Raw genomic sequence first — 27461 nt, 5'->3', positions numbered from 1 at the left:
GCGCTGGCTTCTCTGATACAATCGCATCTAAGGGGTGAGCGAGGGGAGGCAATGAGTCTGATGGTGCAAGCCACCTTCCGTGACGTCACTTCCTGTCGTAAGGTCAGCTCCCCCCCCCCTTCTTTTTTTAGGACTTGTGCCCTGCAATAGCTCACTTGATTTCTACAACGGCTCCCAGTGCCTTGAGACCCGTAAGGGTGAGTAGTTTGTGCTTTACAAATATGGATTTACATTTTACATAAATAAGCAGCAACTATGGATTGTATATAATATTGAAAAAGCTTTCACTTATAGCCCTGGCAACACCACGACAATGTTGCTGCTCCTGAGTTTCAAAAAGAGAAGGGAAATTCAGAGAAGATGACTCTCTTTAAAGGATTTCCCTTCCCCTACAACGCTCACCTGGCATGATGTCATACCGTAATTTCTCCACTAGTGAGAATTTGAGCAATGTGAGCACGCGCACATCGATGTGCCTGCTGTCACTGCAGTCCGGGAAAAAACAGACCACCTGTGTCAGGGCACAAAACAGAGCCCGATAGAGACCCGTTTTGAGGCCCCGTTTAAAAAACTGCTGGTGCTCAGACCCAGTGAGACCTGGCCCACTTAAAGCCCTGGTTAAGATAATTTTAGGTTAGTCAGGCTGTGTGATACCATTAAGACATCAGGTTTGTAATCCTAGGTTTTCCTTTTACTATCGTTAACTCCTGGTATGCTAATCTATTTAGCTTTGTAGTGAATAGGGTGACCAGATGGTTGGGTGGCACCGGGACACCGCTTTTCCATTCCTGGACTTTAGTTTTAGATATCACAGGTGTTTTGGTCCAATTGCCTCAATAACAATGACTACATCTCCCAGAATGCACTGATATGTCATATCAAAATTCATAACTGGAAAAGTTGTGTCCCAAGGACATATGGTCGAATGGTTACCCTATATGTTAACTAAAAACCTCCCGGCATTCTTTCGTTTTTTAAATATAGGACCAAAACTGGAAGTACGTGCCTGGTGGCAGCAGATGACTCCTGAGCAGTACCGGCCAAGGACGGAGATAGTTAGGCGTCATAGAAAGCACCACTTCGAAATAAAGATTACTGGATGGTCGGTGTCATTGATGGCTTCTTATCCTAAAGGTATTAGTCATAAAGGGTGTCACTGGATGGTAAACCCGCTGAAAGCCCGGTTGAAACTGGGCACAGGGCGTTGAACGTCCTCCAGCCGGCCGCTTCTCAGTCCTATCCAGACATTCTTTTATCAATCCCTGTTTTTTAAGTGCCAACATTTAGTTATGGATTTAGAATTCAGCGTGTTTTTTTGCTGAACAAATTGAACTAAAGCTTCTGGCCCTTTTCTCGCCTCGATGATAATCTCTTCCTGCATCAGCAGTTACGCCAGAGCCGCCAATCCTGGCGCATGGCTCCATGCCTTGTGCTCTCCTCTGCCCCTCTCCGAGCTCTAGTGCCTGGGATCGCAGGTGGACGGAGGTGGAGGGTCGGGAAGCGCCCCCTGAGCTCGTCTTCATTGTACAGATCTGAAAGGACAGGGGATACAAAGACACACAGCAGGGCCTGCAGGTGTGGTGCTCGGTGATAAGCCCACACAAAGATTCAGGGGGAGGGGGCATTCCAGAAAGGGGGGCTTCTTTGAAACGAACTGGAAATGCATGTATTTCACTCACATTTTTGTTTTCATTTCATGCATTTTTAAATGAGCATTTACCTCCAACAGCTGCCTTCGTTTGGATGCGGAGGAGTTCTCTGGCACTTTCTGCACATCTCACGGAATTAGGGGCTTTTTGAGAGCCAACTTTTTGTGTATTCAGCCCTCGTGCTGGACGGAAAGCAACATAACGTGGGCTTCTGCACGCATCCATCTCTACAAGTTCTTTCTGCCACCAAGGGGGTCGCCCAGCTGTGGACCATGCTTTGCCTATTTACACCTGGGCAGGGCTTTAAGTGGGCCGGTTCTCACCGGTGCTGAGCACCGGCAGTTTTTTGAAGGGGGCCTCGAAACGGGTCTCTATCGGGCTCTGTTTTGTGCCCTGGCGGTCCGTTTTTCCCCCCCGGACTGCAGTGACAGCAGGCACATCATGTGCGCTGCTCACACTGCTCACAGGTGGAGAAGTTACTGCATGATGTCATGCCAGGTGAGAGTTGTAGGGGAAGGGAAATCCTTTAAAGAGAGCCATATTCTCTCTGGATTTCCCTTCTCTTTTTGAAACTCAGGAGCAGCAACATTGTCGTGGTGTCACCAAGGCTTTAAGTGGAAGCTTTTTCAATATTATATACAAACTATAGTTGCTGCTTATTTATCTTATGCAACTAACAACCACTGACAAAGCCAATAGTCCTGATTTGTTGTAGGTATGATGTTACGTGTTGTGTCATATATCTAGAGGTAATGACAGAAACAGCAAAATACAAGTCGGACGACACACTATGCTAAGCACTGATTTTTAGTTTATGTGTTTTTAAGCTACACCCTTAATTACATTGACCACACCCCTTTGAGAGACCGCCCAGTTTTTTCATCGCACTTAAAGCCCTGCACCTGGGTCACACTAGCACCCACACCTTGTACTGATATGTAGCATCTGAGACATGGTAGGGTGGGGTATCGGGGGGTGTGTGACCGGCAGATCGAGGAGACCCCACTCGGAGGCCCTCTCTCTACTTCCATGCAGTCCCTAGAAAACGTATCCAGTTTTTTCCAGCCTGCTCTACGTAACCTTCCCAGACACAGTCATCTTCTCACTTACTACATCAGTTTTTTTCAGACAGGCCTTTGCCTCTGGTGCTTGCAATGCTGAAATTACTTTTTGGGAAAAAAAAGAAAAGTTTTGCTAAGTTCCAGGAAAAACTGTAGAAAGATTGTGAAGTTTAAGCTTTGCCAATTCTGAACGGAAAGTGTGTTTTTTGCCACAATTTTTGGAGCATAATTTACGCCTGCAGATATGAAATGTATATACATTTGCAACTGGGCATCGACAAATTCTGCAACAGGTTTACCTGCAGGAAAAAAGGGCTGCATACATTTTCTATCTTGGTCGTGTTCAATTAAGGTGACAATTATCTCCAAGTGTCGTGAAAAGTATTAAGCAACGGGCAGAACAACTTTACATGGGCAAAGGTGAACTTAAACAGAAAAACAAAGTGTTTGTGAATGGAAAAGTCGGAAAGTTAGCAAAACATTGGCCTTCAAGATACTCACCTACGCCTACAAATGCCTACACAAAACCGGACCCCAATACCTCAACGACAGAATGATTTTCAACGTACCCAAACAAAACCTCCCCTCCACCAACCTCCTCCTCGCCAAAACTCCATGCATCCGCAGAGCCAGAGAAGGGGAAAGATCCTCCTCCTACATTGCTGCCAAGACCTGGAATGATATCCCCACCGACATCAGATGCCCCCCCTCCCTGAACACATACAGGAAGGCTCTGAAGACCTTGCTCTTCGACTGAAACAGACCTGCTGACCCACCCCCCTCCAGCGCCTTGAGACCCTCACGGGTGAGTAGTGCGCTTATAATCCCCCTGATTGATTGATTGATTGACCTGACTGACACGCACCCTCCTACCCCAGTGCAGTCCCCCGCCAGCCTTGTAATAGTAAAGTGAGTTATGGGGCCCGGACCCTCCTGTGCCCTGCTCCCCTGCACCCCCACACACCCCTCGCTTTCCTTCTATGCTGGGCAACAACAGGCAACGAGTTCTTAATTTTTCTGCAGACATTCCGTTCTGTCCGCTGTCTCTTAGAACGAGACACAGCTGGCCCACAATGCACCCCTGTAAATCACTGGGGGCGGGGCCATGAAGGGCACTGCTACATGACAAACGCTCATGGACCCTGTATAGGTTTCTGCAGATGACACACAATGGTATTTTTAAATTTTTTCATTGATATAACATTTATGTTAGCGCAGCTCAGGCGCGCAACACTCATTGGACTCAAAGGGTTTCAGCCCCCCCCCCCCCTGTGTGGCAGCCCGGATGAGACAATTGCCCGGGCACACACACAGCCGCACCCGAGCACTTCTCAGGTCTTTAAAAGACCTTTTGCATGTTAATGAGGCCTTGCTATCGTTTCACCCCTCCTAAGAGCCCCTGCAGCTCCACTCTGCATGTTGCTTAAAGATTTCCCCCCCCCCCCGCGAAACTTGGCTCTAGTTGCGCCTCTGGCGCACCTGCCATGCTGTATATTTAGATATATCATTTGATTCCCGTTTTCTCTCGCTCTTGAACTGTAATGCCCCTTTCCTTCTCTCGAAGGCAGGATTCAGACCTTCCAAAATATCCGCAAAACCTCTGCGACCTCTGACCCTTGCACTCTTCTCCTTAGTCCCGCCCACTTCACAAGTATCATGTCACGCAATCACGATTGCCACTGAAAGGATTCTTCGTCTTGCGAAGCTTCCGCCTCTTCCTCATTTCCTGGTTTCAGTAACCAATCAAGTCCATTATCATAACATGTATTTACAATAACATCTGCAAAACATGGAGTTGAAGAACATGGGGCGCCTGCACCTTAAAAAATCTTTTAAGTAATCTGTTATGCAACAAGGATGTGTATATACTCTATTTCCTAAATCCGGCTGTCACAAAATATATCACTTGAGTAAAACGCCACTTTCCACAGGAGCGGCCACTCTTTAACCCCCTGGGGTCCGCCATTCTCTGTACTGTTAATACACCTAAGCACTCCCTTGAAATAGAAGGACTCTCCTCAAAGTCAATAACTCTGTGCACGCAGTGCTTTAAATGGGCCGGTACTCACCGGTACTGAGTACAGGCACTTCTAAATTGTCTGCCTTTGAGTACCGGAACTTTTTCTTGACTCAAAGAGAGTACCGGTACTCATGGGGCAGAAAGCCAACTCCGTGCAATTTGGCTTGAAAAGAAAGAAGTGTGACACAGCTGAGGAGTCGGGCCGTTTTCGTGTAGCACTCGAGTGCTAATCTTTTACAATCTGCTAATTGAGCAACGCCCATATGTATTCAAAATCAGAGCAGGCAGGGCGTGGAGACGATTGCACTGTAGGTGTGCGAGAATGCCTGCTAGGAGGCACATCTCCTGACTCAAAACGAAGAGTAGGCTTCCTGCTGGCATAGCAGAGAAAGGCAGCACTTGATTAGAGCCGGATCGAGGAGAAAGGTGAAGATGATGACGCTGTAGCACAGCTACGGGGGTGGAAGATGGCGAAGGGGGAAGGGTCGGGGAATCAAGCTGTTGTAATGTGGACATCAGAATATGCGATCCGAAAACACATGGACTAAATACCCTGTCTGTGTGCAAGCGCTTCTATGTCCCTGTGTATGTTCTTCTTGTATGCGTGTTGTCTGCAGTGTGCATATCTGCAGACCAATTACACCAGTGCTTTAAATGGAAAAAAATAAGTGCGGTACTTACCTGAGATGTGGTTCTGTTTAGAGTTTACCGTTCATTACCTGCCTGGGCCCCCTAACTCCTTTATTGAAAGGCAAAAGGTACTCCATGTGGACTGCGCTTGTGTCAAGCAGAGGAATCAGTACCCATGTTTCCTAGTGTGTGAATGATCTTGATAGAGGTAAGTATTCTATCTGCCCTGTTTCATGGAGCCTGGCCCACATTTTCATGAAAGCCGCCACTCCTGTGCACGTATTGCACTATTCACCACACAAATTACGACACACATCGTTTTTTTCTGTCGTGCCTTACGAAGACACCCATCTATGAAATGCTGGTGCGGTTTAGAAAACATGTTGAATGAATGATTGAAGAATGTACAAAGGCCACAGGTAATCGGCAGACTTTTCTCCAGCTAGTCCCATAGGAGGCGAGTTTGATAATGGTTTCAGTTGTCTTCAAAGGCAATACATTGTGGCAGATTTTTGTGTCGTGCATGCCTGTTTCGCCACTCCGGAATTTCGTTTATTGTTGTGCTGAAAGTGACCAGCAGTATGTTGCTAATCTTTCTGGGAACATAAAGTACCGGGGGGCTCCAGTTTAGAAACCGTGTCAAGGCTTCTTTAGGACGGAAATAGTGCCGTGCAAATTGTGACTTCTGTTTTAGTGGCTTCTTGTATTCACAGAATCCAGGTTGTGATACTAATTTAAAAGGTTACATTTTAACACAAACCCAGTTTGCTTCAGTAATGAACATATCTGTTATCTTACTTGCATGCATGTACTGTGCTGTTTGTATGCACATGGGTCATTCGACAGCGTCGGAGTGCACCATGTCCTGGTCATGAGTGTGTGAGCGGCAGAAAGAGAGCGTCCCTCACACATGAACTAAATACCCTGCCTGCGCGCAAGTGCTTCTATGTCCCTGTGTATGTTCTTCTTGTATGCGTGTTGTCTGCAGTGAGCATATCTGCAGACCAATTACACCTCAAACAAATTAAATGTGTGCCTCTGGCCCCTTCCCTTAGCACTGCCCGTAGCTCCGCCCCCTCCTCCACATCTCAGGTGAGTACCTGCACTTATTTGTTTCCATTTAAAGCACTGTGTGCACGTGGAATCTGTAGCCTTTGGGAAGCTGCCACGTGTTGGGGTGCTGAACCACACACAGCAGAAGGCCTGGCTGACTGCTGCTTGCAAGCTTAGGGCTGGATCTCACTGTACCATGAGGGTGAGGTTTGCTGTCAAAAGCAAGCCCAAGTGGTTTTGTCCTCCAGCAGACAGGCAGATCCAGCCTACGCCTCTCCATAGGCTCAAGATACTGCTCTCACAGTGGTTGGTCGCCCCAGCGGGGTGGGCAGGATTTATGTACCTCTGTCGCCTTCTCTCCTCCATGGTTCAGACTTTAACCTCAAAATGAGGATGAAGTCACGAAAGAAGCAAACGTTGTGGGAAGTCAAGGGCCTTCCCAGAGAAAACGAGGGAGTGAGGGACACCTTAAGGTTTCTGGGGGCTCTGGCCCTAACATATTTTGGGGGCTCCTTTTTAAAACAACTTTGAATGGGATGTATGACATTACAACGCATGGTTTTACCACGCATGCCTTTACATCGCAGTTTTTACAACGCATGCTGTTACAACGCATAGCGTTAAGGGGTGCTGGATAGTGAATAGTTTAATTTATTATTCCAACTCCAGTCCCCGTGGATAGTAGGGAAGGTGTTGGATAGTAAATTAAATCTATTCCCTATCCTAGAGTGCCCCCCAGCGCTATGCGTTGTAATGACATGCGTTGTAATAGTTGCGTCGTAAAGGCACTGCGTGGTAAAAGTTGCGTTGAAAAGGATGTTCCCCCTTTGAATGTATTGGCCTTTTCAGCTCACTCAGTCCCTCTTATGTCAGTTCACATTTCCATTTTAGTAACTATTGGGGCCCTCGTTACAACCATATTTTCGGGACCCTGATTTTGAGTTAATTAGTGGTATAAACTACTCATTTTGAAAATTCATTTCCCCTTATGGGTAACTAAGAAGGACTTCAATTTACACAAGGCCATTCACATACAAGAACGACAGCCACAGTTCTTTAAACACATAAGACAGACTTGAACACTAGTGAATTCAAAATAAAGAAGGGTATTAAAGATTTCCAAAGAATGACACTCGTTTAACTAAGAAGTGGGATGTTTTGCAGCCTTTTCCGGATCATTTAATGCTAAGTGTACATATATTTTTTATTTAATTCCAACACACTACGGGGCATATTATCAAGCACAGGCGATAAAATTATTGCTGCTTTATCGGCAGGAAACTCCCGCTAAAGCGGCGATAATGGGCTTGATAATATGCCCTTGTGAATTCCCATAGCAGCCCAGGTTCTGGTGTTAACCTGGGCTGCTATGGGAATTCACAAGGGCACATTATCAAGCCCATTATCGCTGCTTTAGCGGCAGTTTCCTGCCGATAAAGTGGCGATAATTTTATCGCCTGTGCTTGATAATATTCCCCCTACATCTTTTGAGCTCAAATTAGTTGTGTTCCGTACCAAAGTCACCGACTCTAATGTTACTATATGGAGCTTTAGTCATATAACTCCAATCATGCACATTTAAGCTCAAAACAACTTTGCATTTTGTTGCCATTTTTCTGCTATTTCAAGGATGCCATAATGGCAAACAATATTGAATTATGTGTTAAACTTTCAAAAACTGGGTCATACAAAACAACTGAAATGGGTCTTGGCTACAGCACCAAAAATCCCTAGGATTATTCTTGGAAGAAAGTGAAAGAGTTAGAGGTAGAGGTAGAGGTAGGCAGAGGTAAAAGTAGAGCAATAGATAACAGTGAAGAAAGTTGCCTCTCAGGGGGCCCTGTGGAAGGTGGAGGCCCTAGGCATTTGCCCGCTTTGCCCATGCCTTGAAACGTCTCTGAGTGTTTGGTATTAGTCACATGTGTTGAGTTTGGTTGGGTCTAGTGCTTCATTTCTGGGTTTCTGCCGAGGTCCTTGACTGACAGTGCACGTGATGGGCTGTCACTCAAGCACCATGGCCCTCATGTGAGCAGGTGGAGAGTCCCTTCCAGGTCTGTCCAATGCTCAGGTCCTTGAAAGCTTCTAACTGCTGGTGGTGTCTTTGGCCTTTGTTGGTCACAGTTCTGACAACTCTTTAACGTCCCTATGTCTCGATCGCTCTTCCATGAAGCAGCCTCACAGCAGCGTGCGCTGCTCTATATCTGCTTATGGGGAGGTGGCTCCACCGACCAAGCAAACCTGGCGAACTGCTTCACTACCTCTAAATGAGGTCCTGGATAATACAAATAAGAGAAACTCCATCATATTCAACAGGAGCCTTAGTATGCCCTGCGTATTCCCTGCGTCGTCCTAAGGAATCTATGATCCCGTACCTGGCTCTTACTGGTCTTTCAGCACCATATTGCTCACCAGCGAGGTTGGTAGTTTACTGTAAATATATTGTGGGAAAAAAGTCGATTGAAAAAAGTTGTGTCAAAAATGTTGTTTACTGATAAAATCGAATAAAAAAGTTGTGGCTACAAACAAATAAAACAATGTTGTGCCTAATAGGGCAAAGAAAGGTAAGTGTACAGTGAGCAGAGGGACGGGAGCATTCCTGTGCTAATGCAGAGAGGAGCATTTACAGTGAGGTGAGGAAGGTAGAGGGAGACTTGTAAGGGGTTACTTAAGGTTTCAGGGAAAGATAGTGTTAAGGGATATTAGAACATTGGAATGTTGGGAGCTCCATTGAAAACAATGGAGTGCTCCGGGCTTATAATGGCTGGTATAAGCCCGGAGCTCCGACATTCCAATGATTGTCTTTGTTCTCAGCTGTGGCTGTGAACAAAGGCTTCAGGGACCCGAGGGGATTTTAATCCCCTCGCGCTCCCTGAAGGCTTTATTTTATTTGTTAGAACATTCTGCCCTCTAGTGGCAGAATGTTCTGATAGCCTTATAGCCCTTCCTAGCAGGGCTATACCGGCTTTTAAAGTCACTCTACTTTGTTAAAGTCCCTCGCCTTCGGCTCGGACCTTTAACGCTACAGCAGGCCTTTAACAGCCGGTGTAGCCCGCTACGGCGGGCTATAAGGCTATAGCAAGGGGTTGGCAGGGTTTTAGAGATTGGTAGTATTGCAGGGTAGGTATCAGCTTTTAGGGTTCAGCTACCAGTATCATTAAGGGGTAGTAAGGGATTTAAGTGTTCAGGGATTGGCAGTGTAAAAGAGCAGAAAGGGATTGGTAGAATTCAGGGATTAGTTAGGTTGAGGGATATTTGGGGCTTTTAGGGTTCACAGAAGGGTAGCACTTAATGGTGTTCAGGGCTACTGGTATTCAGAGATAGGTAGCATAAAAGGGTAGTAAGGAGTATTTAGTGTCAGGGAAGAGTAGTATTAAGGGGCAGTAAGGTTTTTTGGCTTCGGAGAACAGTATCATAAATGGGAACAAATGTTGTTTTAGGTTTTAGAAGGATAGCATTACTGGATAGTAGGGGGGTTTATGGTTCAGGGAAGGGTAGAGTTAAGGAGGTCATTTGGATTTTTTAGGGATCATGGAATGTTAGATTATGCTTGTAGATGTTCATTAATGTCATGTATAAGTTAGCATTCGCTACGCCATTTTCTTTTATCAAGCGCCATTTTATGTTCTGTTCGAAACTAATCTTGTTTGATTTCAAGAAATGCCTCTTGCTAACTTTCGTTTCTGTAACGAGGAATAGCTTTTCCTCAATGAAGAACCTCTCCCACCTGTCTGGCAGCCCAGGGTGGAACGACCTTGAAAGTGTTCTGAGCTGTGCAAGATATCAGAGTAGAAACCTTTTGTTTGTCTTTATGCTGTTCGCCCACATCTGTTGGGAAAATTCCACTGTGGGTGTTTTATTAGTGAAGCATGCCACCTATGGGAAACTCTGGTGGGTGAGGGGACTCTAGAAAATAATTTTTCTTTCTGGAAAGAGGATTTTCATACATGTTCAGTGAAAACCTTGTTCTTCCGCACAGTTAGGTTTTTATTCTGGTATTCCAGATTTTGTGAAAATTCATTCCGGTGGGAGGTTTAACCTAACCTCAACCTCTATCTCCCCCCATCTTTGATTGTGTTTTATCAGTTGACCATGAAATGCATATAACATATCCTTATGCTTACAGTTCCTCAGTACCCTCTGTAGTACTCTCTGAAGACTGTGCAGACTGATCCCTGCTCTGAGCGTATATGATAAATGATTATTGGTGTATTTTCTCCACTGTTTCTCTGACTCTTCATTTAGCATGGAAGGCTGAGAGGTGGACCGAGATGGCCATAAGTGGGTCACTTTCTTCACGAAGGGTAGCAATGAGAGGAAGCAATGAGATTTTAGGGAGAGGGTAAAGTAGGGTTAGAGGGCTTTTAGGGCTCAAAGAAGGGTAGTATTAAGAGGAAGTTCAGGGTTTTCAGTGTTCCTGGGTAAGGAGTGTTAAGGGATACTAAAGGGTAATACTTGGGTACAGTTACATAAATTAAACAATACATGTAATAAAACAACTTTCAAAATTTGACATTTTTGGAATTATTATAAGTACTAATGAAGGACACAAAATTATTAAGTCAACATTTGCAATTCACATTTCATGTAGTCGAGTTTATTACATACAAGCAGTTTGCGCTATATAAGCACTGATCCGTACAAACATATATGCATACATACACATACAATCAACAAAATCTCAGAGAACATGAACCCGTAAGTATTATGCAGAGCAGCAGTGCTTTCTCTAAATGGGTGTGACTGTTGCAGGTAGTGATTGCTACATCACATTGATGAATGTAGTATTGAATAATGCAGGACATGTTCTGTTCAGTGGCTGTGTCTGTGTGTACTGCAGAAATGTATATGTATACTGAAACGTTGCTTCTTCACTTACATCTGGCGTCCATGCTGGTCCTCGCGTGTCAGCACCCCCTCTTTCTCCATCAGCATCTGTCGAAAGGTGGCCACCTTCTGCCGGATATCCTCTTCGGAGTAACTACAATGTAGGAATGATTACAAGTTGAGAACAAGTCTTGTATACATGGTATTCAATAAGGCCAATTATGCATGAACTGATAGGATTTGAGGGACTCTAAAAAGCACCTTGTTTGTGTCCATTGAGATTGTCCATAAGGATGTTAAAACATTGATCAGAGAAGTCATAAAAACCTTTAGATAAAAGTGACTTTATGAATAATGCCAATCAACTATGGTCTTTGTGCCATCCTTGCAGGCCCAGACTGAGACAAATGCTACACAGTTTAAAATCAGTAGCCTAAATATACACTTGATTGTCCAAAACTAATCTGTTTTTACAATTCTGAATCTATTGGAATGGTACTTAATCCGATCAAGTCACAAAGGGCCTGATTCACAGAACTAACTTAAGACAAAATCCTAAACTTACTACCATTTTCGTATTCACAGAAGACACTTACTCATTTTGGTATTCACAGAAGACACCTACTCATTTCGGTATTCACAGAAGTTAGGAGTCCTAACTTTAGGACTCCTAAATGCCTTCTGTGAATACCGAAATTCTTAAAATTAGGATTTTTCCCAGTTTAGTAGTAGTAAAGTTCAGAAAAATCCTAATTTTAAAACTTTCGGTATTCACAGAAGGCATTTAGGAGTCCTAAAGTTAGGAGTCCTAACTTTACTACTACTAAATTGAGAAAAATCCTAATTTTCAGACTTTCGGTATTCACAGAAGGCATTTAGGAGTCCTAAACTTAGGAGTCCTAACTTTACTACTACTAAATTAAGAAAAATCCTAATTTTAAGACTTTCGGTATTCACAGAAGGCATTTGGGATTCCTAAAGTTAGGAGTCCTATCTTTACTACTACTGCACTGAGAAAAATCCTCATTTTAAGTCTTTCGGTATTCACAGAAGGCATTTAGGAGTCCTAAAGTTAGGAGTCCTAACTTTACCACTACTAAATTGAGAAAAATCCTAGTTTTAAGAATTTCGGTATTCACAGAAGGCATTTAGGAGTCCTAAAGTTAGGAGTCCTAACTTTAATACTACTAAATTGAGAAAAATCTAAATTTTAAGACTTTCGGTATTCACAGAAGGCACTTAGGAGTCCTAAAGTTAGGACTCCTAACTTCTGTGAATACCGAAATGAGTAAGTGCCTTCTGTGAATACCGAAATGAGTAAGTGCCTTCTGTGAATACCAAAATGATAGTAAGTTTAGGATTTTGTCTTAAGTTAGTTTTGTGTATCAGGCCCAAAATGTCCACGGGTTGCCCATTTTGGAAAGCTCGAGCTCAAAAAACATCCTACTAGCCCAAAAATCAATTTAATAAAAGAGGCGCCCATGCCATCTGAAAAAAGTGCCAGCCGCACCAACGCCACTACAATGTTAGATCCTGGATTGAAGGTTCACATTATTAGATTTCTATTTTTGGAGACTCCTTTCGATCAGTGTTAGGAGCCAATCTCTGGAACTGCTTGCCTCGACATTACCTTTGACAATCAAAAGTTCTGCAAACTCCTGATGGCCCACCTGATGACTGACTACTTCTATGCCTTGCCTCCTGGCTCCTGGTCAGCTGCTGTCCTCTGCTCTGCTCTGCTACCCTACTATATGACAGGGTTTCAATTGCTGATCTACAATCTCTCCTTTTCCTTTGCACGTGCGCTCTCTGCAGATCCCTGAAGCTGGAGCCCAGTAGCATATTCTGTCTAAATAGAGAGCCCCGAATAAATCAATAACATTTAAATATCTGACACAACCAATTACTGCTGGCAGTAAGCAGAGGTGTGTGGTGCAGTGAAAATACAAGGCACAAATACTGTTCCAGAAACAGGAACAATTCCAGGATGTTCACCATTGAAAATAGCATTTCTAAGATGGAGCTCTCCACGTTCACGGAAAAATGAAGATGGCTTTCTGTGCAAGGACAAACATTCAAGTGCTATCCAACAATGTGCACTTAGTGGTGATCTGTAATCCTGTTCTGTCCATTTATATGGACTCACGTATACGATAAGACTAGGACTCTTTTTTTTCTGTATTAACGAGTGTATTTAATTGTATATTTTGTATAGTTCCATTGTCTTTTTATGATATTGATTTATCGAAATAAAGTATTCTGACTGATAAGATGTGGAGATGGTGGAATTAAAATCATGAAAGATCCATCTTACGGTAAGACAATCATGGAGACCCTCCCTGGAGCACAAGCCAACACGCAGATCCAGCAGACAGGGCAGCACAGCATCAAGATGCAGCCTGCAGAATAAAGCAGCATGGACACCTACCCTACAAAAGATACAGCTTACAGTAAAACCAGCATGAAAATCCACCCTACAGTGCAGAACAGCAAAGAAGTACAAGACGCTCGTAAAGATCAGAGCAGCACAGATACCCACCCAGAGGTGAGAGCAGTAGAAGACCCTCACACAGAACAGAGCAGCATGGAGACCCCCCAGGGGTGAGAGCAGTAGAAGACCCTCACACAGAACAGAGCAGCATGGAGACCCCCCAGGGGTGAGAGCAGTAGAAGACCCTCACACAGAACAGAGCAGCATGGAGACCCCCCAGGGGTGAGAGCAGTAGAAGACCCTCACACAGAACAGAGCAGCATGGAGACCCCCCAGGGGTGAGAGCAGTAGAAGACCCTCACACAGAACAGAGCAGCATGGAGACCCCCCAGGGGTGAGAGCAGTAGAAGACCCTCACACAGAACAGAGCAGCATGTAGACCCCCCAGGGGTGAGAGCAGTAGAAGACCCTCACACAGAACAGAGCAGCATGTAGACCCCCCAGGGGTGAGAGCAGTAGAAGACCCTCACACAGAACAGAGCAGCATGGAGACCCCCCAGGGGTGAGAGCAGTAGAAGACCCCCACACAGAACAGAGCAGCATGGAGACCCCCCAGGGGTGAGAGCAGTAGAAGACCCTCACACAGAACAGAGCAGCATGGAGACCCCCCAGGGGTGAGAGCATTAGAAGACCCTCATACAGAACGGAGCGGCACAGAGCCCCACTCAGAGGTGAGAGCAGTAGGAGACCCTTATACACAAAAGAGCAGCACGGAGACCGACCAAGAGGTGAGAGCAGTAGGAGACCCTTATACACAAAAGAGCAGCACGGAGCCCCACTCCAAGGTGAGAGCAGAAAACCCTCATACAGAACAGAGCAGCACAGAGCCCCATCCAGAGGTGAGAGCAGAAAACCCTCATACAGAACAGAGCAGCACAGAGCCCCATCCAGAGGTGAGAGCAGTAGAAACCCTCATACAGAACAGAGCAGCACGGAGACCCACTCAGAGGTGAGAGCAGAACTTCCTCATACAGAACAGAGCAGCACAGAGCCCCACTCAGAGGTGAGAGCAGAACTTCCTCATACAGAACAGAGCAGCAGGAGACCCACCCAGAGGTGAGAGCAGTAGAAGACCCTCACACAGAACAGAGCAGCATGGAGACCCACTCAGAGATGAGAGCAGAAGACCCTCATACAGAACAGAGCAGCACAGAGCCCCACTCAGAGGTGAGAGCAGTAGAAGACCCTCATACAGAACAGAGCAGCACAGAGCCCCACTCAGAGGTGAGAGCAGTAGAAGACCATCATACAGAACAGAGCAGCACAGAGCCCCATTCAGAGGTGAGAGCAGTAGAAGACCCTCATACAGAACAGAGCAGCACAGAGCCCCACTCAGAGGTGAGAGCAGTAGAAGACCATCATACAGAACAGAGCAGCACAGAGCCCCACTCAGAGGTGAGAGCAGAATACCCTCATACAGAACAGAGCAGCACAGAGCCCCACTCAGAGGTGAGAGCAGTAGAAGACCATCATACAGAACAGAGCAGCACAGAGCCCCATTCAGAGGTGAGAGCAGTAGAAGACCCTCATACAGAACAGTGCGGCAGGGAAACCCATCCAGGGGTGAGAGCAGTAGAAGACCCTCATACAGAACAGAGCGGCATGGAGACCCATCCAGAGGTGAGAGCAGAATACCCTCATACAGAACAGAGCAGCACAGAGCCCCACTCAGAGGTGAGAGCAGAATACCCTCATACAGAACAGAGCAGCACAGAGCCCCACTCAGAGGTGGGAGCAGAATACCCTCATACAGAACAGAGCAGCACAGAGCCCCACTCAGAGGTGAGAGCAGTAGAAGACCCTCATACAGAGCGGCAGGGAAACCCATCCAGGGTTGAGAGCAGTAGTAGACCCTCATACAGAGCAGAGCAGCATGGAGACCCCACCCAGAGGTGAGAGCAGTAGAAGACCCTCATACAGAGCAGTGCAGCATGGAGACCCACCCAGAGGTGAGAGCAGTAGGAGACCCTCATACAGAACAGAGCAGCACGGAGACCCACTCAGAGGTGAGAGCAGAATACCCTCATACAGGTACTCTATTGCTGCAATTGCGCTGCTGCTGGCGCCTCGCTATTTTTAACTCTCCCTGGTTTGATATTTTCGTTTGTTTTCATTTACTTTTTCCCCTGATTTTAGCGGGCCTTGGCTGGGCTGTTTTTCCTCCCTTCCACTCACCGCATATAATTGAGTCTACACCGCCGCTTTGGTGGGTCCGGGTCCCTTGGGTGGTCCGTGGTCCGTTTTTGAGCGCCATCTTGCTCTGGGCTCTGCCCAGACCGGTGGGCGCCATCTTGGAGCGTCCTCACGCTCGTCTTGTTCCGGGAAGTGCCTACTTAAGGCGGACCCCCAGCTGCCTGCGTTCTGAACAGGTACTCTATTGCTGCAATTGCGCTGCTGCTGGCGCCTCGCTATTTTTAACTCTCCCTGGTTTGATATTTTTGTTTGTTTTCATTTACTTTTTCCCCTGATTTTAGCGGGCCTTGGCTGGGCTGTTTTTCCTCCCTTCCACTCACCGCATATAATTGAGTCTACACCGCCGCTTTGGTGGGTCCGGGTCCCCTGGGTGGTCCGTGGTCCGTTTTTAAGCGCCATCTTGCTCTGGGCTCTGCCCAGACTGGCGGGCGCCATCTTGGAGCGTCCTCACACTCGTCTTGTTCCGGGGAGTGCCTACTTAAGGCGGACCCCCAGCTGCCTGCGATCTGAACAGGTACTCTATTGCTGCAATTGCGCTGCTGCTGGCGCCTCGCTATTTTTAACTCTCCCTGGTTTGATATTTTCGTTTGTTTTCATTTACTTTTTCCCCTGATTTTAGCGGGCCTTGGCTGGGCTGTTTTTCCTCCCTTCCACTCACAGCATATAATTGAGTCTACACCGCCGCTTTGGTGGGTCCGGGTCCCCTGGGTGGTCCGTGGTCCGTTTTTGAGCGCCATCTTGCTCTGGGCTCTGCCCAGACCGGCGGGCGCCATCTTGGAGCGTCCTCACGCTCGTCTTGTTCCGGGGAGTGCCTACTTAAGGCGGACCCCCAGCTGCCTGCGATCTGAACAGGTACTCTGTTGCTGCAATTGCGCTGCTGCTGGCGCCTCGCTATTTTTAACTCGCCCTGGTTTGATATTTTCGTTTGTTTTCATTTACTTTTTCCCCTGATTTTAGCGGGCCTTGGCTGGGCTGTTTTTCCTCCCTTCCACTCACCGCATATAATTGAGTCTACACCGCCGCTTTGGTGGGTCCGGGTCCCCTGGGTGGTCCGTGGTCCGTTTTTGAGCGCCATCTTGCTCTGGGCTCTGCCCAGACCGGCGGGCGCCATCTTGGAGCGTCCTCACGCTCGTCTTGTTCCGGGGAGTGCCTACTTAAAGTCGTCCCCTCCCGCGCAGCGGGACGCGCAGTCAGGACCCCTTCACTGTGCCTGAGTCGTGCCAGAGTCCTGCCCGTCTGCGACGAGGAAGCGCGAGGCGTGGCAGGACTCTGGACAACTAGCTCGACTACTATCAGCTATGTCGGCACCCCTGACACTTGGCTATACCCGGGACGAGCTTCTGTCCATGGGTGGTAAATCTAGCGCCTGTCACCACGATCAGGTACACCCTCTATCTGGCCCATTTGTATGTGCCTGTAATACCTGGACTCTAGAAAAACTGGTTATGATACGGTCACTGGAAGAGAGTGCTAAGATCACACATAAGAACACCGCGGGACGTGTATTACGTATCTGGAATCTGAACGTAAGGTCGCTGGTTAAACACCATCAACACGTACACAATCAATCAATCAATCAATCAATCAGGAGTTTGTTAAAGCGCGACTACTCACCCGTAAGGGTCTCAAGGCGCTAGGGGTGGGGGGGGTTGGGGGGGTGCAGGTTCCATTCCATCAAGGAGGGGGTCTGTCGAAGAGCCAGGTTTTGAGGTTTCTTGCGAAGATGTGGAGCGATGTTGTCTGTCTGAGGTGGAGCGGAAGGGCGTTGCATGCTTTGGCCGCGAGGAAGGAGAAGGAGCAGCTTCCCGATCTGGTCTTTCTGGTGCGGGGGACCACAGTGTAGGAAAGCTGGGCTGATCGTAGGGTCCTTTGGGGTGCGTGGAATTTGAGTCGGCTGTTCAGGTATGCTGGTCCGGTGCCGTGGAGGGCCTTGTGTGCGTGGGTGAGCATCTTAAAGGTGATTCTCGCCTCAACGGGGAGCCAGTGGAGTGAGCGCAGGTGCTGGGAGATGTGGCAGTGTTTTGGCAGGTTGAGGACCAGTCTTGCGGCGGCGTTCTGGATGTTCTGTAGCTTGCGGATGAGGTTTTTGTTTATTCCGGCGTAGAGTGCGTTGCCGTAGTCGAGTCTGCTGGTGACCAGGGCGTGAGTGACTGTCTTTCGGTGTTCGAGGGGGATCCATTTGAAGGTCTTACGAAGGAGGCGGAGGGTGTGGAAGCAGGAAGATGAGACAGAGTTGATCTGGCGGTCCATTTTGAGCTCGGAGTCCAGGATGATTCCCAGGTTGCGTGCGTGGTCTGTGGGGGTTGGCGGGTTTCCGAGGGCGGTGGGCCACCAGGTGTACGCAACCTTTTAGTTAAGGATTCGCCCGATATACTCTTCCTCACCGAAACTTGGCTACAAGATTCTGATGCCGCCATCCTTAACCTTACTTTTCCATCTGAGTATACGGTTTTTACTCTGAACCGCCCAACGAGGGGGGGCGGCATCGCCATGGCCGTTAAATCCTGCTTCCCTTCCGTTTGGAAACCTCTGGCTCTGTCAGCCTGTGAGAGTGCCCTTTTTAAAGTGACTTTTAGTCATCATTTCACCTTCAGCGGTATTCTCATCTACCGTCCACCAGGCAATGACACAGTCTTTAAGGCTGCTTTAGCAGATATGGTAAGCTCTCTTGTACCTAGTTGTGCAAATTTTAACATCACAGGTGACCTTAACATTCACTTCGATTGTAGGGCATCCACGGGCATAGATTCTCTGCTCGCGGACCTTGAAGCCCTACAACTCGCTCAACTAGTTACCCTGCCCACTCACTCTGGGGGCCATATCTTGGACCCTTTTTTCACTACTCTTAACAGGGTGAAGATGACCAATCCTATTCCGGTGGGCTGGACTGACCACTTGTTGGTGGAAGTCTTCTGTCCCATTGATGATCTGCCATTTAAAGCGGCAGAAAGATTGGTCTTTAAGAGACACTGGCACAAGTTGAAATTGGAGGAGTTTTTTGGGATACTGGAGAAGGATCCCCTGGGCCTCATTCAGAATGTGGAACAAGGGTATGAATCGTTTTGTAAATGGATTTCGGATGCCCTCGACTCCCTCATACCTATGCGCTGGTCTAAATGCCACTCTAAAGTACCTAGCCCATGGTATAATGACTCACTTGCCGAGCTCAAAAGAACCTGCCGGAAAGCTGAGAGGGAATGGAGGAAGACTTACGACCCGATCCTAAAGTCCATCTATTTTTCCAAACTTAAGAACTATCACAGAACGATCTGCAGGACCCGTGCCACATTCTATGCCCAGGAATTCCAAACCAGTACTAATCCCTCTAAACTAATTTTTAAGGTCATCAAGGATCTTCTGAATAAGAGGGCCACCTCGACTGCTATCTGCACTGACGCTCACTGTGAAGGTTTGGCATCCTTCTTTTTAGAAAAAGTGCAGATTATTTATCGAGGATTTAACTGCTCATTGCATGACTTAGAGTTAGGGAGCTTTAACTCGTCTGAGGTGGAGACTTTGTCCTGTTTACCGGCATTGTCCATGGAGACCTTTGACACATTGGGTTTGAAGATCAAATCTGGATCTCCGCTAGATCCGTTGAAGCCTGATCATATCAGGATTCTTCCCCATTCGTGTCGGGCCTTGATGTTGTCCCTGATTAATCTGTCGTTAACATCAGGAACGGTCCCTTCCTTATGGAAGCAGGAGGTAGTCACTCCTGTGTAAAAGAAGGCCACTTTGGATCCAGCTTTACCTGAGACCCGCCCCATATCCCTTCTTCCCTGGATAGCTAGAATTACTGAGGCACATGTTAATTCCATCCTGACTGAACATCTTGCCCGTAATGATATCCTAGACCCGAGTCAGAATGGTTTTCGGTCGGGACACAGCACCGAGACCGCGCTGCTCTACATGACCGAGCACCTACGTGGAGTACTCGATGCGGGACGAACGGCGGCGCTCCTTTTACTTGATCTGAGCGCCGCGTTCGACACTGTGTCTCACCGCATTCTGGCCTTGCGTCTGGAGGAGGCTGGTATTTCGGGGACTGCCCTTCAGTGGTTCCGCTCTTTCCTCTCCGGCCGGTCCTTCAAAGTGGCTATACCACCTGGCCAGTCCACCTTTCACTCGTTGGATCTGGGGGTCCCTCAGGGTTCCTCGTTGAGCCCTACATTGTTCAACTTATATGTGCAACCGCTAGCTGTGATCGTCAAGCAATGGGGTCTGACTATGACCTCATATGCTGACGATACGCAGCTGGCGGTGACTCTGAGCAGTGACCCTGAGATAGATGCCCCCAGATTCCGAGCAGGACTTTTGGCCGTGGCAGATTGGTTAAGATCTAACTGCCTACAATTGAACGCCAAAAAAACAGAAGTTATGGTGTTGGGGAAACATGCAGAGCTTTTGGGTGATCAGTGGTGGCCGCCGGAATTGGGCGTCATTCCCGTCCCTGTTACCGAGGTAAAGAACCTAGGAGCCTGGATGGACTCAGCCCTATCCTTCTCGAGTCACACGAAGAAGGTCGCAGCCACCTGTTTTGGCATCTTGCGGGGCCTCAGACCTATGCTCAAGTTTTTCGACTCCTCTACTCGGCAAATCGTGGTTCAAGCCGCGGTTCTATCTCGGCTGGACTACGGCAGTGTGCTTCTGCTGGGGGTCAATCAGGCCGAAGCATCTAGACTCCAAAGGGTGCAGAATGCCGCAGCAAGGGCGATAGTTGGCCTACCCAAATACTGCTCGGTGTCCAGTACGATCTCCGCTCTTCATTGGCTACCGGTCAGGCAAAGAATTCAGTTCAAGTCACTATGTCTGGCTTTCAAAATTCTGAAGTCTTCTTCGCCGCCGGCTCTAGCGAATCTGCTAACTCCATATGTTCCATTGAGGTCTCTAAGATCGGAGGCGCTCCATCTGGCGGTGTGCCCCCGTTTCAAACTCAGTCGGATGGGTGGTCGATCTTACCGAGTACTCGCCGCTGGTCTGTGGAATGCTCTCCCGGTGCATATCCGTGCGCTGAATAATCTTACTGTTTTTAGACGTATGATTAAAACCTTCCTGTTCCCTGCTTTCGACTAGGATCTCTTCTTTTTTACTCTGTTATGTTTAGTACCTGTTCACGCGCCAGGACGCCCCTTCGCTGGGGCAGCTGTGCGCGTTATAAAAATTAATAACATAACATAACATAACATAACATACAGAACAGAGCAGCACAGAGCCCCACCCAGAGGGGAGAGCAGTAGAAGACCCTCATACAGAACAGAGCAGCAGGGAAACCTATCCAGGGGTGAGAGCAGTAGAATACCCTCATACAGAGCGGCAGGGAAACCCATCCAGGGTTGAGAGCAGTAGAAGACCCTCATACAGAGCAGAGCAGCATGGAGACCCACCCAGAGGTGAGAGCAGTAGAAGACCCTCATACAGAACAGAGCGGCATGTAGACCCACCCAGAGGTGAGAGCAGAATATCCTCATACAAAACAGAGCAGCACAGAGCCCCACTCAGAGGTGAGAGCAGTAGAAGACCCTCATACAGAACAGAGCAGCAGGGAAACCCATCCAGGGGTGAGAGCAGTAGAAGACCCTCATACAGAGCAGCACGGAGATCCGCCTAGAGGTGAGAGCAGTAGAAGACCCTCATACAGAACAGAGCGGCATGGAGACCCACCCAGAGGTGAGAGCAGAATACCCTCATACAAAACAGAGCAGCACAGAGCCCCACTCAGAGGTGAGAGCAGAATACCCTCATACAGAACAGAGCAGCACAGAGCCCCACTCAGAGTTGAGAGCAGAATACCCTTATACAGAGCAGAGCAGCAGGAAGACCCACCCAGAGGTGAGAGCAGTAGAAACACTCATACAGAACAGACCAGCACAGCCCCCACTCAGAGGTGAGAGCAGTAGAAGACCCTCATACAGAACAGAGCAGCAGGGAGCCCCACCCAGGGGTGAGAGTAGTAGAAACCCAGATACAGAACAGTGCAGTACAGAGCCCCACTCAGAGGTAAGAGCAGTAGAAGACCCTCAACAGAGCAGCACGGAGCCCCATTCAGAGGTGAGAGCAGAATAAGACCCTCAACAGAGCAGCACAGAGACCCACCCAGAGGGGAGAGCAGTAGAAGACCCTCAACAAAGCAGCACAGAGCCACCCAAAGGGGTGAGCAGTATAAGACCCTCATACAGAACAGAGCAGCACAGAGCCCCCCCAGAGGGGAGAGCAGTAGAAGACCCTCAACAAAGCAGCACAGAGCCACCCAAAGGGGTGAGCAGTATAAGATCCTCATACAGAACAGAGCAGCATGGAGACCCTCCCAGAGGGGAGAGCAGAATACCCTCATACAGAACAGAGCAGCACAGAGCCCCACTCAGGGTAGAGCAGTAGAAGACCCTCAACAGAGCAGCACGGAGACCCACCCAGGAGTGAGAGCAGTAGAAGACCCTCAACAGAGCAGCACGGAGACCTCCCCAGAGGGGAGAGCAGTAGAAGACCCTCAACAGAGCAGCACGGAGACCTGCCCAGAGGGGAGAGCAGTAGAAGACCCTCAACAGAGCAGCACGAAGACCCCCCAGAGGGGAGAGCAGTAGAAGACCCTCAACAGAGCAGCACGAAGACCCCCCAGAGGGGAGAGCAGTAGAAGACCCTCACCAGAGCAGCACGGAGACCCCCCAGAGGGCAGAGCAGTAGAAGACCCTCAACAGAGCACCACGGAGACCCGCCCAGAGGGGAGAGCTGTAGAAGACCCTCAACAGAGCAGCACGGAGACCCGCCCAGAGGGCAGAGCAGTATAAGACCCTCAACAGAGCAGCACGGTGACCCGCCCAAAGGGCAGAGCAGTAGAAGACCCTCAACAGAGCAGCACGGTGACCCCCCCAGAGGGGAGAGCAGTAGAAGACCCTCAACAGAGCAGCACGGTGACCCCCCCAGAGGGGAGAGCAGTAGAAGACCCTCAACAGAGCAGCACGGAGACCCGCCCAGAGGGGAGAGCTGTAGAAGACCCTCAACAGAGCAGCACGGAGACCCCCCAGAGGGGAGAGCAGTAGAAGACCCTCAACAGAGCAGCACGGAGACCCACCCAGAGGGGAGAGCAGTATAAGACCCTCAACAGAGCAGCACGGAGACCCCCCAGAGGGCAGAGCAGTAGAAGACCCTCAACAGAGCAGCACGGTGACCCGCCCAGAGGGCAGAGCTGTAGAAGGCTGCCACTGCACATGCTGGTCAGGCAGTGGGAAGGTGAGCTGCTTAGGGACTTTGTCCTGGTACTGCTGCATTGCCGCTCTCTCATTGGTGCCAATGAAATGCACCATAGCCTCATCACAAAGCATCTCTGCAGAAGGTGGGAACGCTGCCAATATCTCGTCTGCATGAACAGGCGCAGTGCTCTCATTAGGGTTATGTGTCTGGAGGAGGGAGGAGGGGAGAGACAGCTTTAGCTCGGTAGCTGATGGATGTTTTCGCTGCCCGGCTACTTTTCACATCTCCGTCTTCCTTTGGTGCGTCCACATGGATGATGCTGGGCTGTTGGACTGTTCTCCAGCTCCCTGCAGACCCCAGCCTGTGACTGCCTCCTGCTGCAGCTTCCTTCTGTCTCCTGCTGCTGCACAGTGCAGTGTGCAGCCTGCGATACAACCTTGCTGCAGTTTCATGCAGGTCTCAGCCTGTGACTGTCTCCTGCTGCAGCTTCCTTCTGTCTCCTGCTGCTGCACAGTGCAGTGTGCAGCCTGCGATACAACCTTGCTGCAGTTTCATGCAGGTCTCAGCCTGCAACTGCCTCCCACTGCAGCTTGCTTATTTCTTTTGCTGGCCTATAGTGCAGGTCGCAGCCTGTGACGGAAGCTCGCTTCAGTTTGGTGCAGGTCTCAGTTTTCAATTGCCGGCCGCTGCAGCTTGCTTATTTCTCTTGCTGCTGCACAGTGTAGGTCAGAACCTGCGATGGAACCATGCTGCAGTTTGGTGCATGTCTCACCTTATGACTGCCTCCTGCTGCAGCTTGTTTCTGTCCCTTGCTGCAGTTTCATGCAGGTCTCAGCCTGCGACTACCCCCCCCCCTGCAGCCTGTTTATTTAAATTTCTGCTGCACAGGGCAGGTCGCAGCCTGCAATGGAACCATGCTGCAGTTTGGTGCAGGCCTCAGCTTATGACTTTCTCCTGCTGCAGCTTGTTTCTGTCCCTTGCTGCAGCAGTGTGGTGCAGTTCTCAGCCTGCGGTTGCCTCCCACTGCAGCATGTTTATTTCTCTTGCAGCTGCACAGAGTGTAGATCGCAGCCTGCAATGGAACCATGCTGCAGTTTAGTGTAGGTCTCAGCCTGCAACTGCCTCCAGCTAAAGCTTATTTATCTGGCTGGAATTTGGTGCAGGTCTCAGCCTGCGACTGCCTTCCACAGCAGCGTGTTTATTTCTCTTGCTACTGCACACTGTAGGTCACAGCCTGAAATGGAAACCTGCTGCAGTTTAGTGCATTTCTCAGCCTGAGACTGCCTCCTATTACTGCTTATTTATATAGCTGCAGTATCATGCAGGTCTGAGCCTGCGATGGCCTCCCGCTGCAGTTTATTTATCTCGCTACAGTTTAGTGCAGGTCTCAGCCTGCGACTGTCTCCTGCTGCAGCTTGTTTATTTCTCCTGCTGATGCACACTGTAGGTCGCAGTTGCAATGAAACCTTTCGGCACTTTAGTGTAGTTCATAGCCTGTGATGGCATCCCCCACCAGTTTATTTATCTTGCTGCAGTTTAGTGCAGGTCCCAGCCTGCAACTGTCTCCTGCTACAGCTTGTTTATTTCTCTTGCTGCTGCACAGTGTAGGTCGCAGTCTGCAATCAAACCTGTCTACAGTTTAGTGCAGTTCTTAGCCTGCGGTGGCCTACTGCTGCAGTTTATTTATCTCACTGCAGTTTAGTGCAGGTCTCAGCCTGCTACTGTCTCCTGCTGCAGCTTGTTTAGTTCTCTTGCTGCTGCACAGTTTAGGTCGCAGCCTGCAATGCAACCTTGCTGCATTTTAGTGCAGTTCTTAGCCTGCGATGGCCTCCTGCTGCAGTTTATTTATCTCACTGCAGTTTAGTGCAGGTCTCAGCCTGCGACTGTCTCCTGCTGCAGCTTGTTTAGTTCTCTTGCTGCTGCACAGTGTAGGTCGCAGCCTGCAATGAAACCTGTCTGCATTTTAGTGCAGTTCTTAGCCTGCGATGGCCTCCCGCTGCAGTTTATTTATCTCACTGCAGTTTAGTGCAGGTCTCAGCCTGCGACTGTCTCCTGCTGCAGCTTGTTTAATTCTCTTGCTGCTGCACAGTGTAGGTCGCAGCCTGCAATGAAACCTGTCTGCATTTTAGTGCAGTTCTTAGCCTGCGATAGCCTCCCGCTGCAGTTTATTTATCTCACTGCAGTTTAGTGCAGGTCTCAGCCTGCGACTGCCTCCTGCTGCAGCTTGTTTATTTCTCTTGCTGCTGCACAGTGTAGGTCGCAGCCTGCAATGAAACCTGTCTGCATTTTAGTGCAGTTCTTACCCTGAGATGGCCTCGTCCTGCAGCATGTTCATTTATATTGCTGCTGCACAGTGTAGGTCGCAGTCTGCAATGGAACCTTGCTGCAGTTTAGTAAAAGTCTCAGCCTGCTGCCTCTAGTAGCATCTTATTTATCTTGCTACAGTTTGGTGCAGGTCACAGCTTGCGACTGCCTCCCGCTGCAGCATGTTTATTTCTTTTGCTGCTGCCCAGTGCAGGTCGCAGCCTGCAATGGAACCTTGCTGCAGTTGGGTGAAGGTCTCATCTTGCGACTGCCCCCACTGTAGCTTGTTTATTGATCTTGCTGCTGCACAGTGTAGGGGGCAGCCTGTGATCAAACCTCGCTGCAGTTCCGTGCAGGTCTCAGTCTTGGAATGCCTCCTGCAGCAGCTTATTTCTGTCCATTGCTGCAGCTCAGAGCAGGCTCTCCTGCTGCTGCACAGTGCAGGTTGCAGCTTACAACGAACCCTTTCTGCAGTTCGGTGCAGGTCCACGGCCTGCCGCTGCAGCTTGCTTCTGTCCATTGCTGCAGCTCAGAGCAGGCTCTCCTGCTGCTGCACAGTGCAGGTTGCAGCTTACAACGAACCCTTTCTGCAGTTAGGTGCAGGTCCACGGCCTGCCGCTGCAGCTTGCTTCTGTCCATTGCTGCAGCTCAGAGCAGGCTCTCCTGCTGCTGCACAGTGCAGGTTCCAGCTTGCAACGAACCCTTACTGCAGTTCGGTGCAGGTCCATGGCCTGCCGCTGCAGCTTGCTTCGGTCCATTGCTGCAGCTCAGAGCAGGCTCTCCTGCTGCTGCACAGTGCAGGTTGCAGCTTGCAACGAACCCTTTCTGCAGTTCGGTGCAGGTCCACGGCCTGCCGCTGCAGCTTGCTTCTGTCCATTGCTGCAGCTCAGAGCAGGCTCTCCTGCTGCTGCACAGTGCAGGTTGCAGCTTGCAACAAACCCTTTCTGCAGTTTGGTGCAGGTCCACGGCCTGCCGCTGCAGCTTGTTTCTGTCCATTGCTGCAGCTCAGAGCAGGCTCTCCTGCTGCTGCACAGTGCAGGTTCCAGCTTGCAACGAACCCTTTCTGCAGTTTGGTGCCGGTCCACTGCCTGCCGCTGCAGCTTGCTTCTGTCCATTGCTGCAGCTCAGAGCAGGCTCTCCTGCTGCTGCACAGTGCAGGTTCCAGCTTGCAACGAACCCTTACTGCAGTTCGGTGCAGGTCCATGGCCTGCCGCTGCAGCTTGCTTCGGTCCATTGCTGCAGCTCAGAGCAGGCTCTCCTGCTGCTGCACAGTGCAGGTTGCAGCTTGCAACGAACCCTTTCTGCAGTTCGGTGCAGGTCCACTGCCTGCCGCTGCAGCTTGCTTCTGTCCATTGCTGCAGCTCAGAGCAGGCTCTCCTGCTGCTGCACAGTGCAGGTTGCAGCTTGCAACGACCCTTTCTGCAGTTTGGTGCCGGTCCACTGGCTGCCGCTGCAGCTTGCTTCTGTCCATTGCTGCAGCTCAGAGCAGGCTCTCCTGCTGCTGCACAGTGCAGGTTCCAGCTTGCAACGAACCCTTTCTGCAGTTTGGTGCCGGTCCACTGGCTGCCGCTGCAGCTTGCTTCTGTCCATTGCTGCAGCTCAGAGCAGGCTCTCCTGCTGCTGCACAGTGCAGGTTGCAGCTTGCAACGAACCCTTTCTGCAGTTCGGTGCAGGTCCACTGCCTGCCGCTGCAGCTTGCTTCTGTCCATTGCTGCAGCTCAGAGCAGGCTCTCCTGCTGCTGCACAGTGCAGGTTGCAGCTTGCAACAAACCCTTTCTGCAGTTTGGTGCAGGTCCACGGCCTGCCGCTGCAGCTTGTTTCTGTCCATTGCTGCAGCTCAGAGCAGGCTCTCCTGCTGCTGCACAGTGCAGGTTCCAGCTTGCAACGAACCCTTTCTGCAGTTTGGTGCCGGTCCACTGGCTGCCGCTGCAGCTTGCTTCTGTCCATTGCTGCAGCTCAGAGCAGGCTCTCCTGCTGCTGCACAGTGCAGGTTCCAGCTTGCAACGACCCTTTCTGCAGTTTGGTGCAGGTTCACGGCCTGCCGCTGC

At 49.3% G+C, this 27461-nt stretch overlaps 1 protein-coding gene across 1 annotated transcript in view; it reads right to left on the bottom strand.

Moving 5' to 3' along the window:
- SRRM3 (serine/arginine repetitive matrix 3) overlaps positions 1 to 27461 on the bottom strand; it is a 244216-nt gene that overhangs the window by 197770 nt on the left and 18985 nt on the right. Inside the window, exon 2 of the mRNA XM_078679649.1 lies at positions 11290 to 11391. Within this exon, the coding sequence (XP_078535775.1) occupies positions 11290 to 11391 (102 nt within the window). The remainder of the gene's footprint in view (positions 1 to 11289; positions 11392 to 27461) is intronic.

The sequence above is a fragment of the Lissotriton helveticus genome, chromosome 3_1, assembly GCF_964261635.1.
Source record: "Lissotriton helveticus chromosome 3_1, aLisHel1.1, whole genome shotgun sequence".
Taxonomy (NCBI): domain Eukaryota; kingdom Metazoa; phylum Chordata; class Amphibia; order Caudata; family Salamandridae; genus Lissotriton; species Lissotriton helveticus.
Note: the sequence above shows the minus strand (reverse complement) of the source record. Positions and strands in the feature narration are given on the sequence as shown.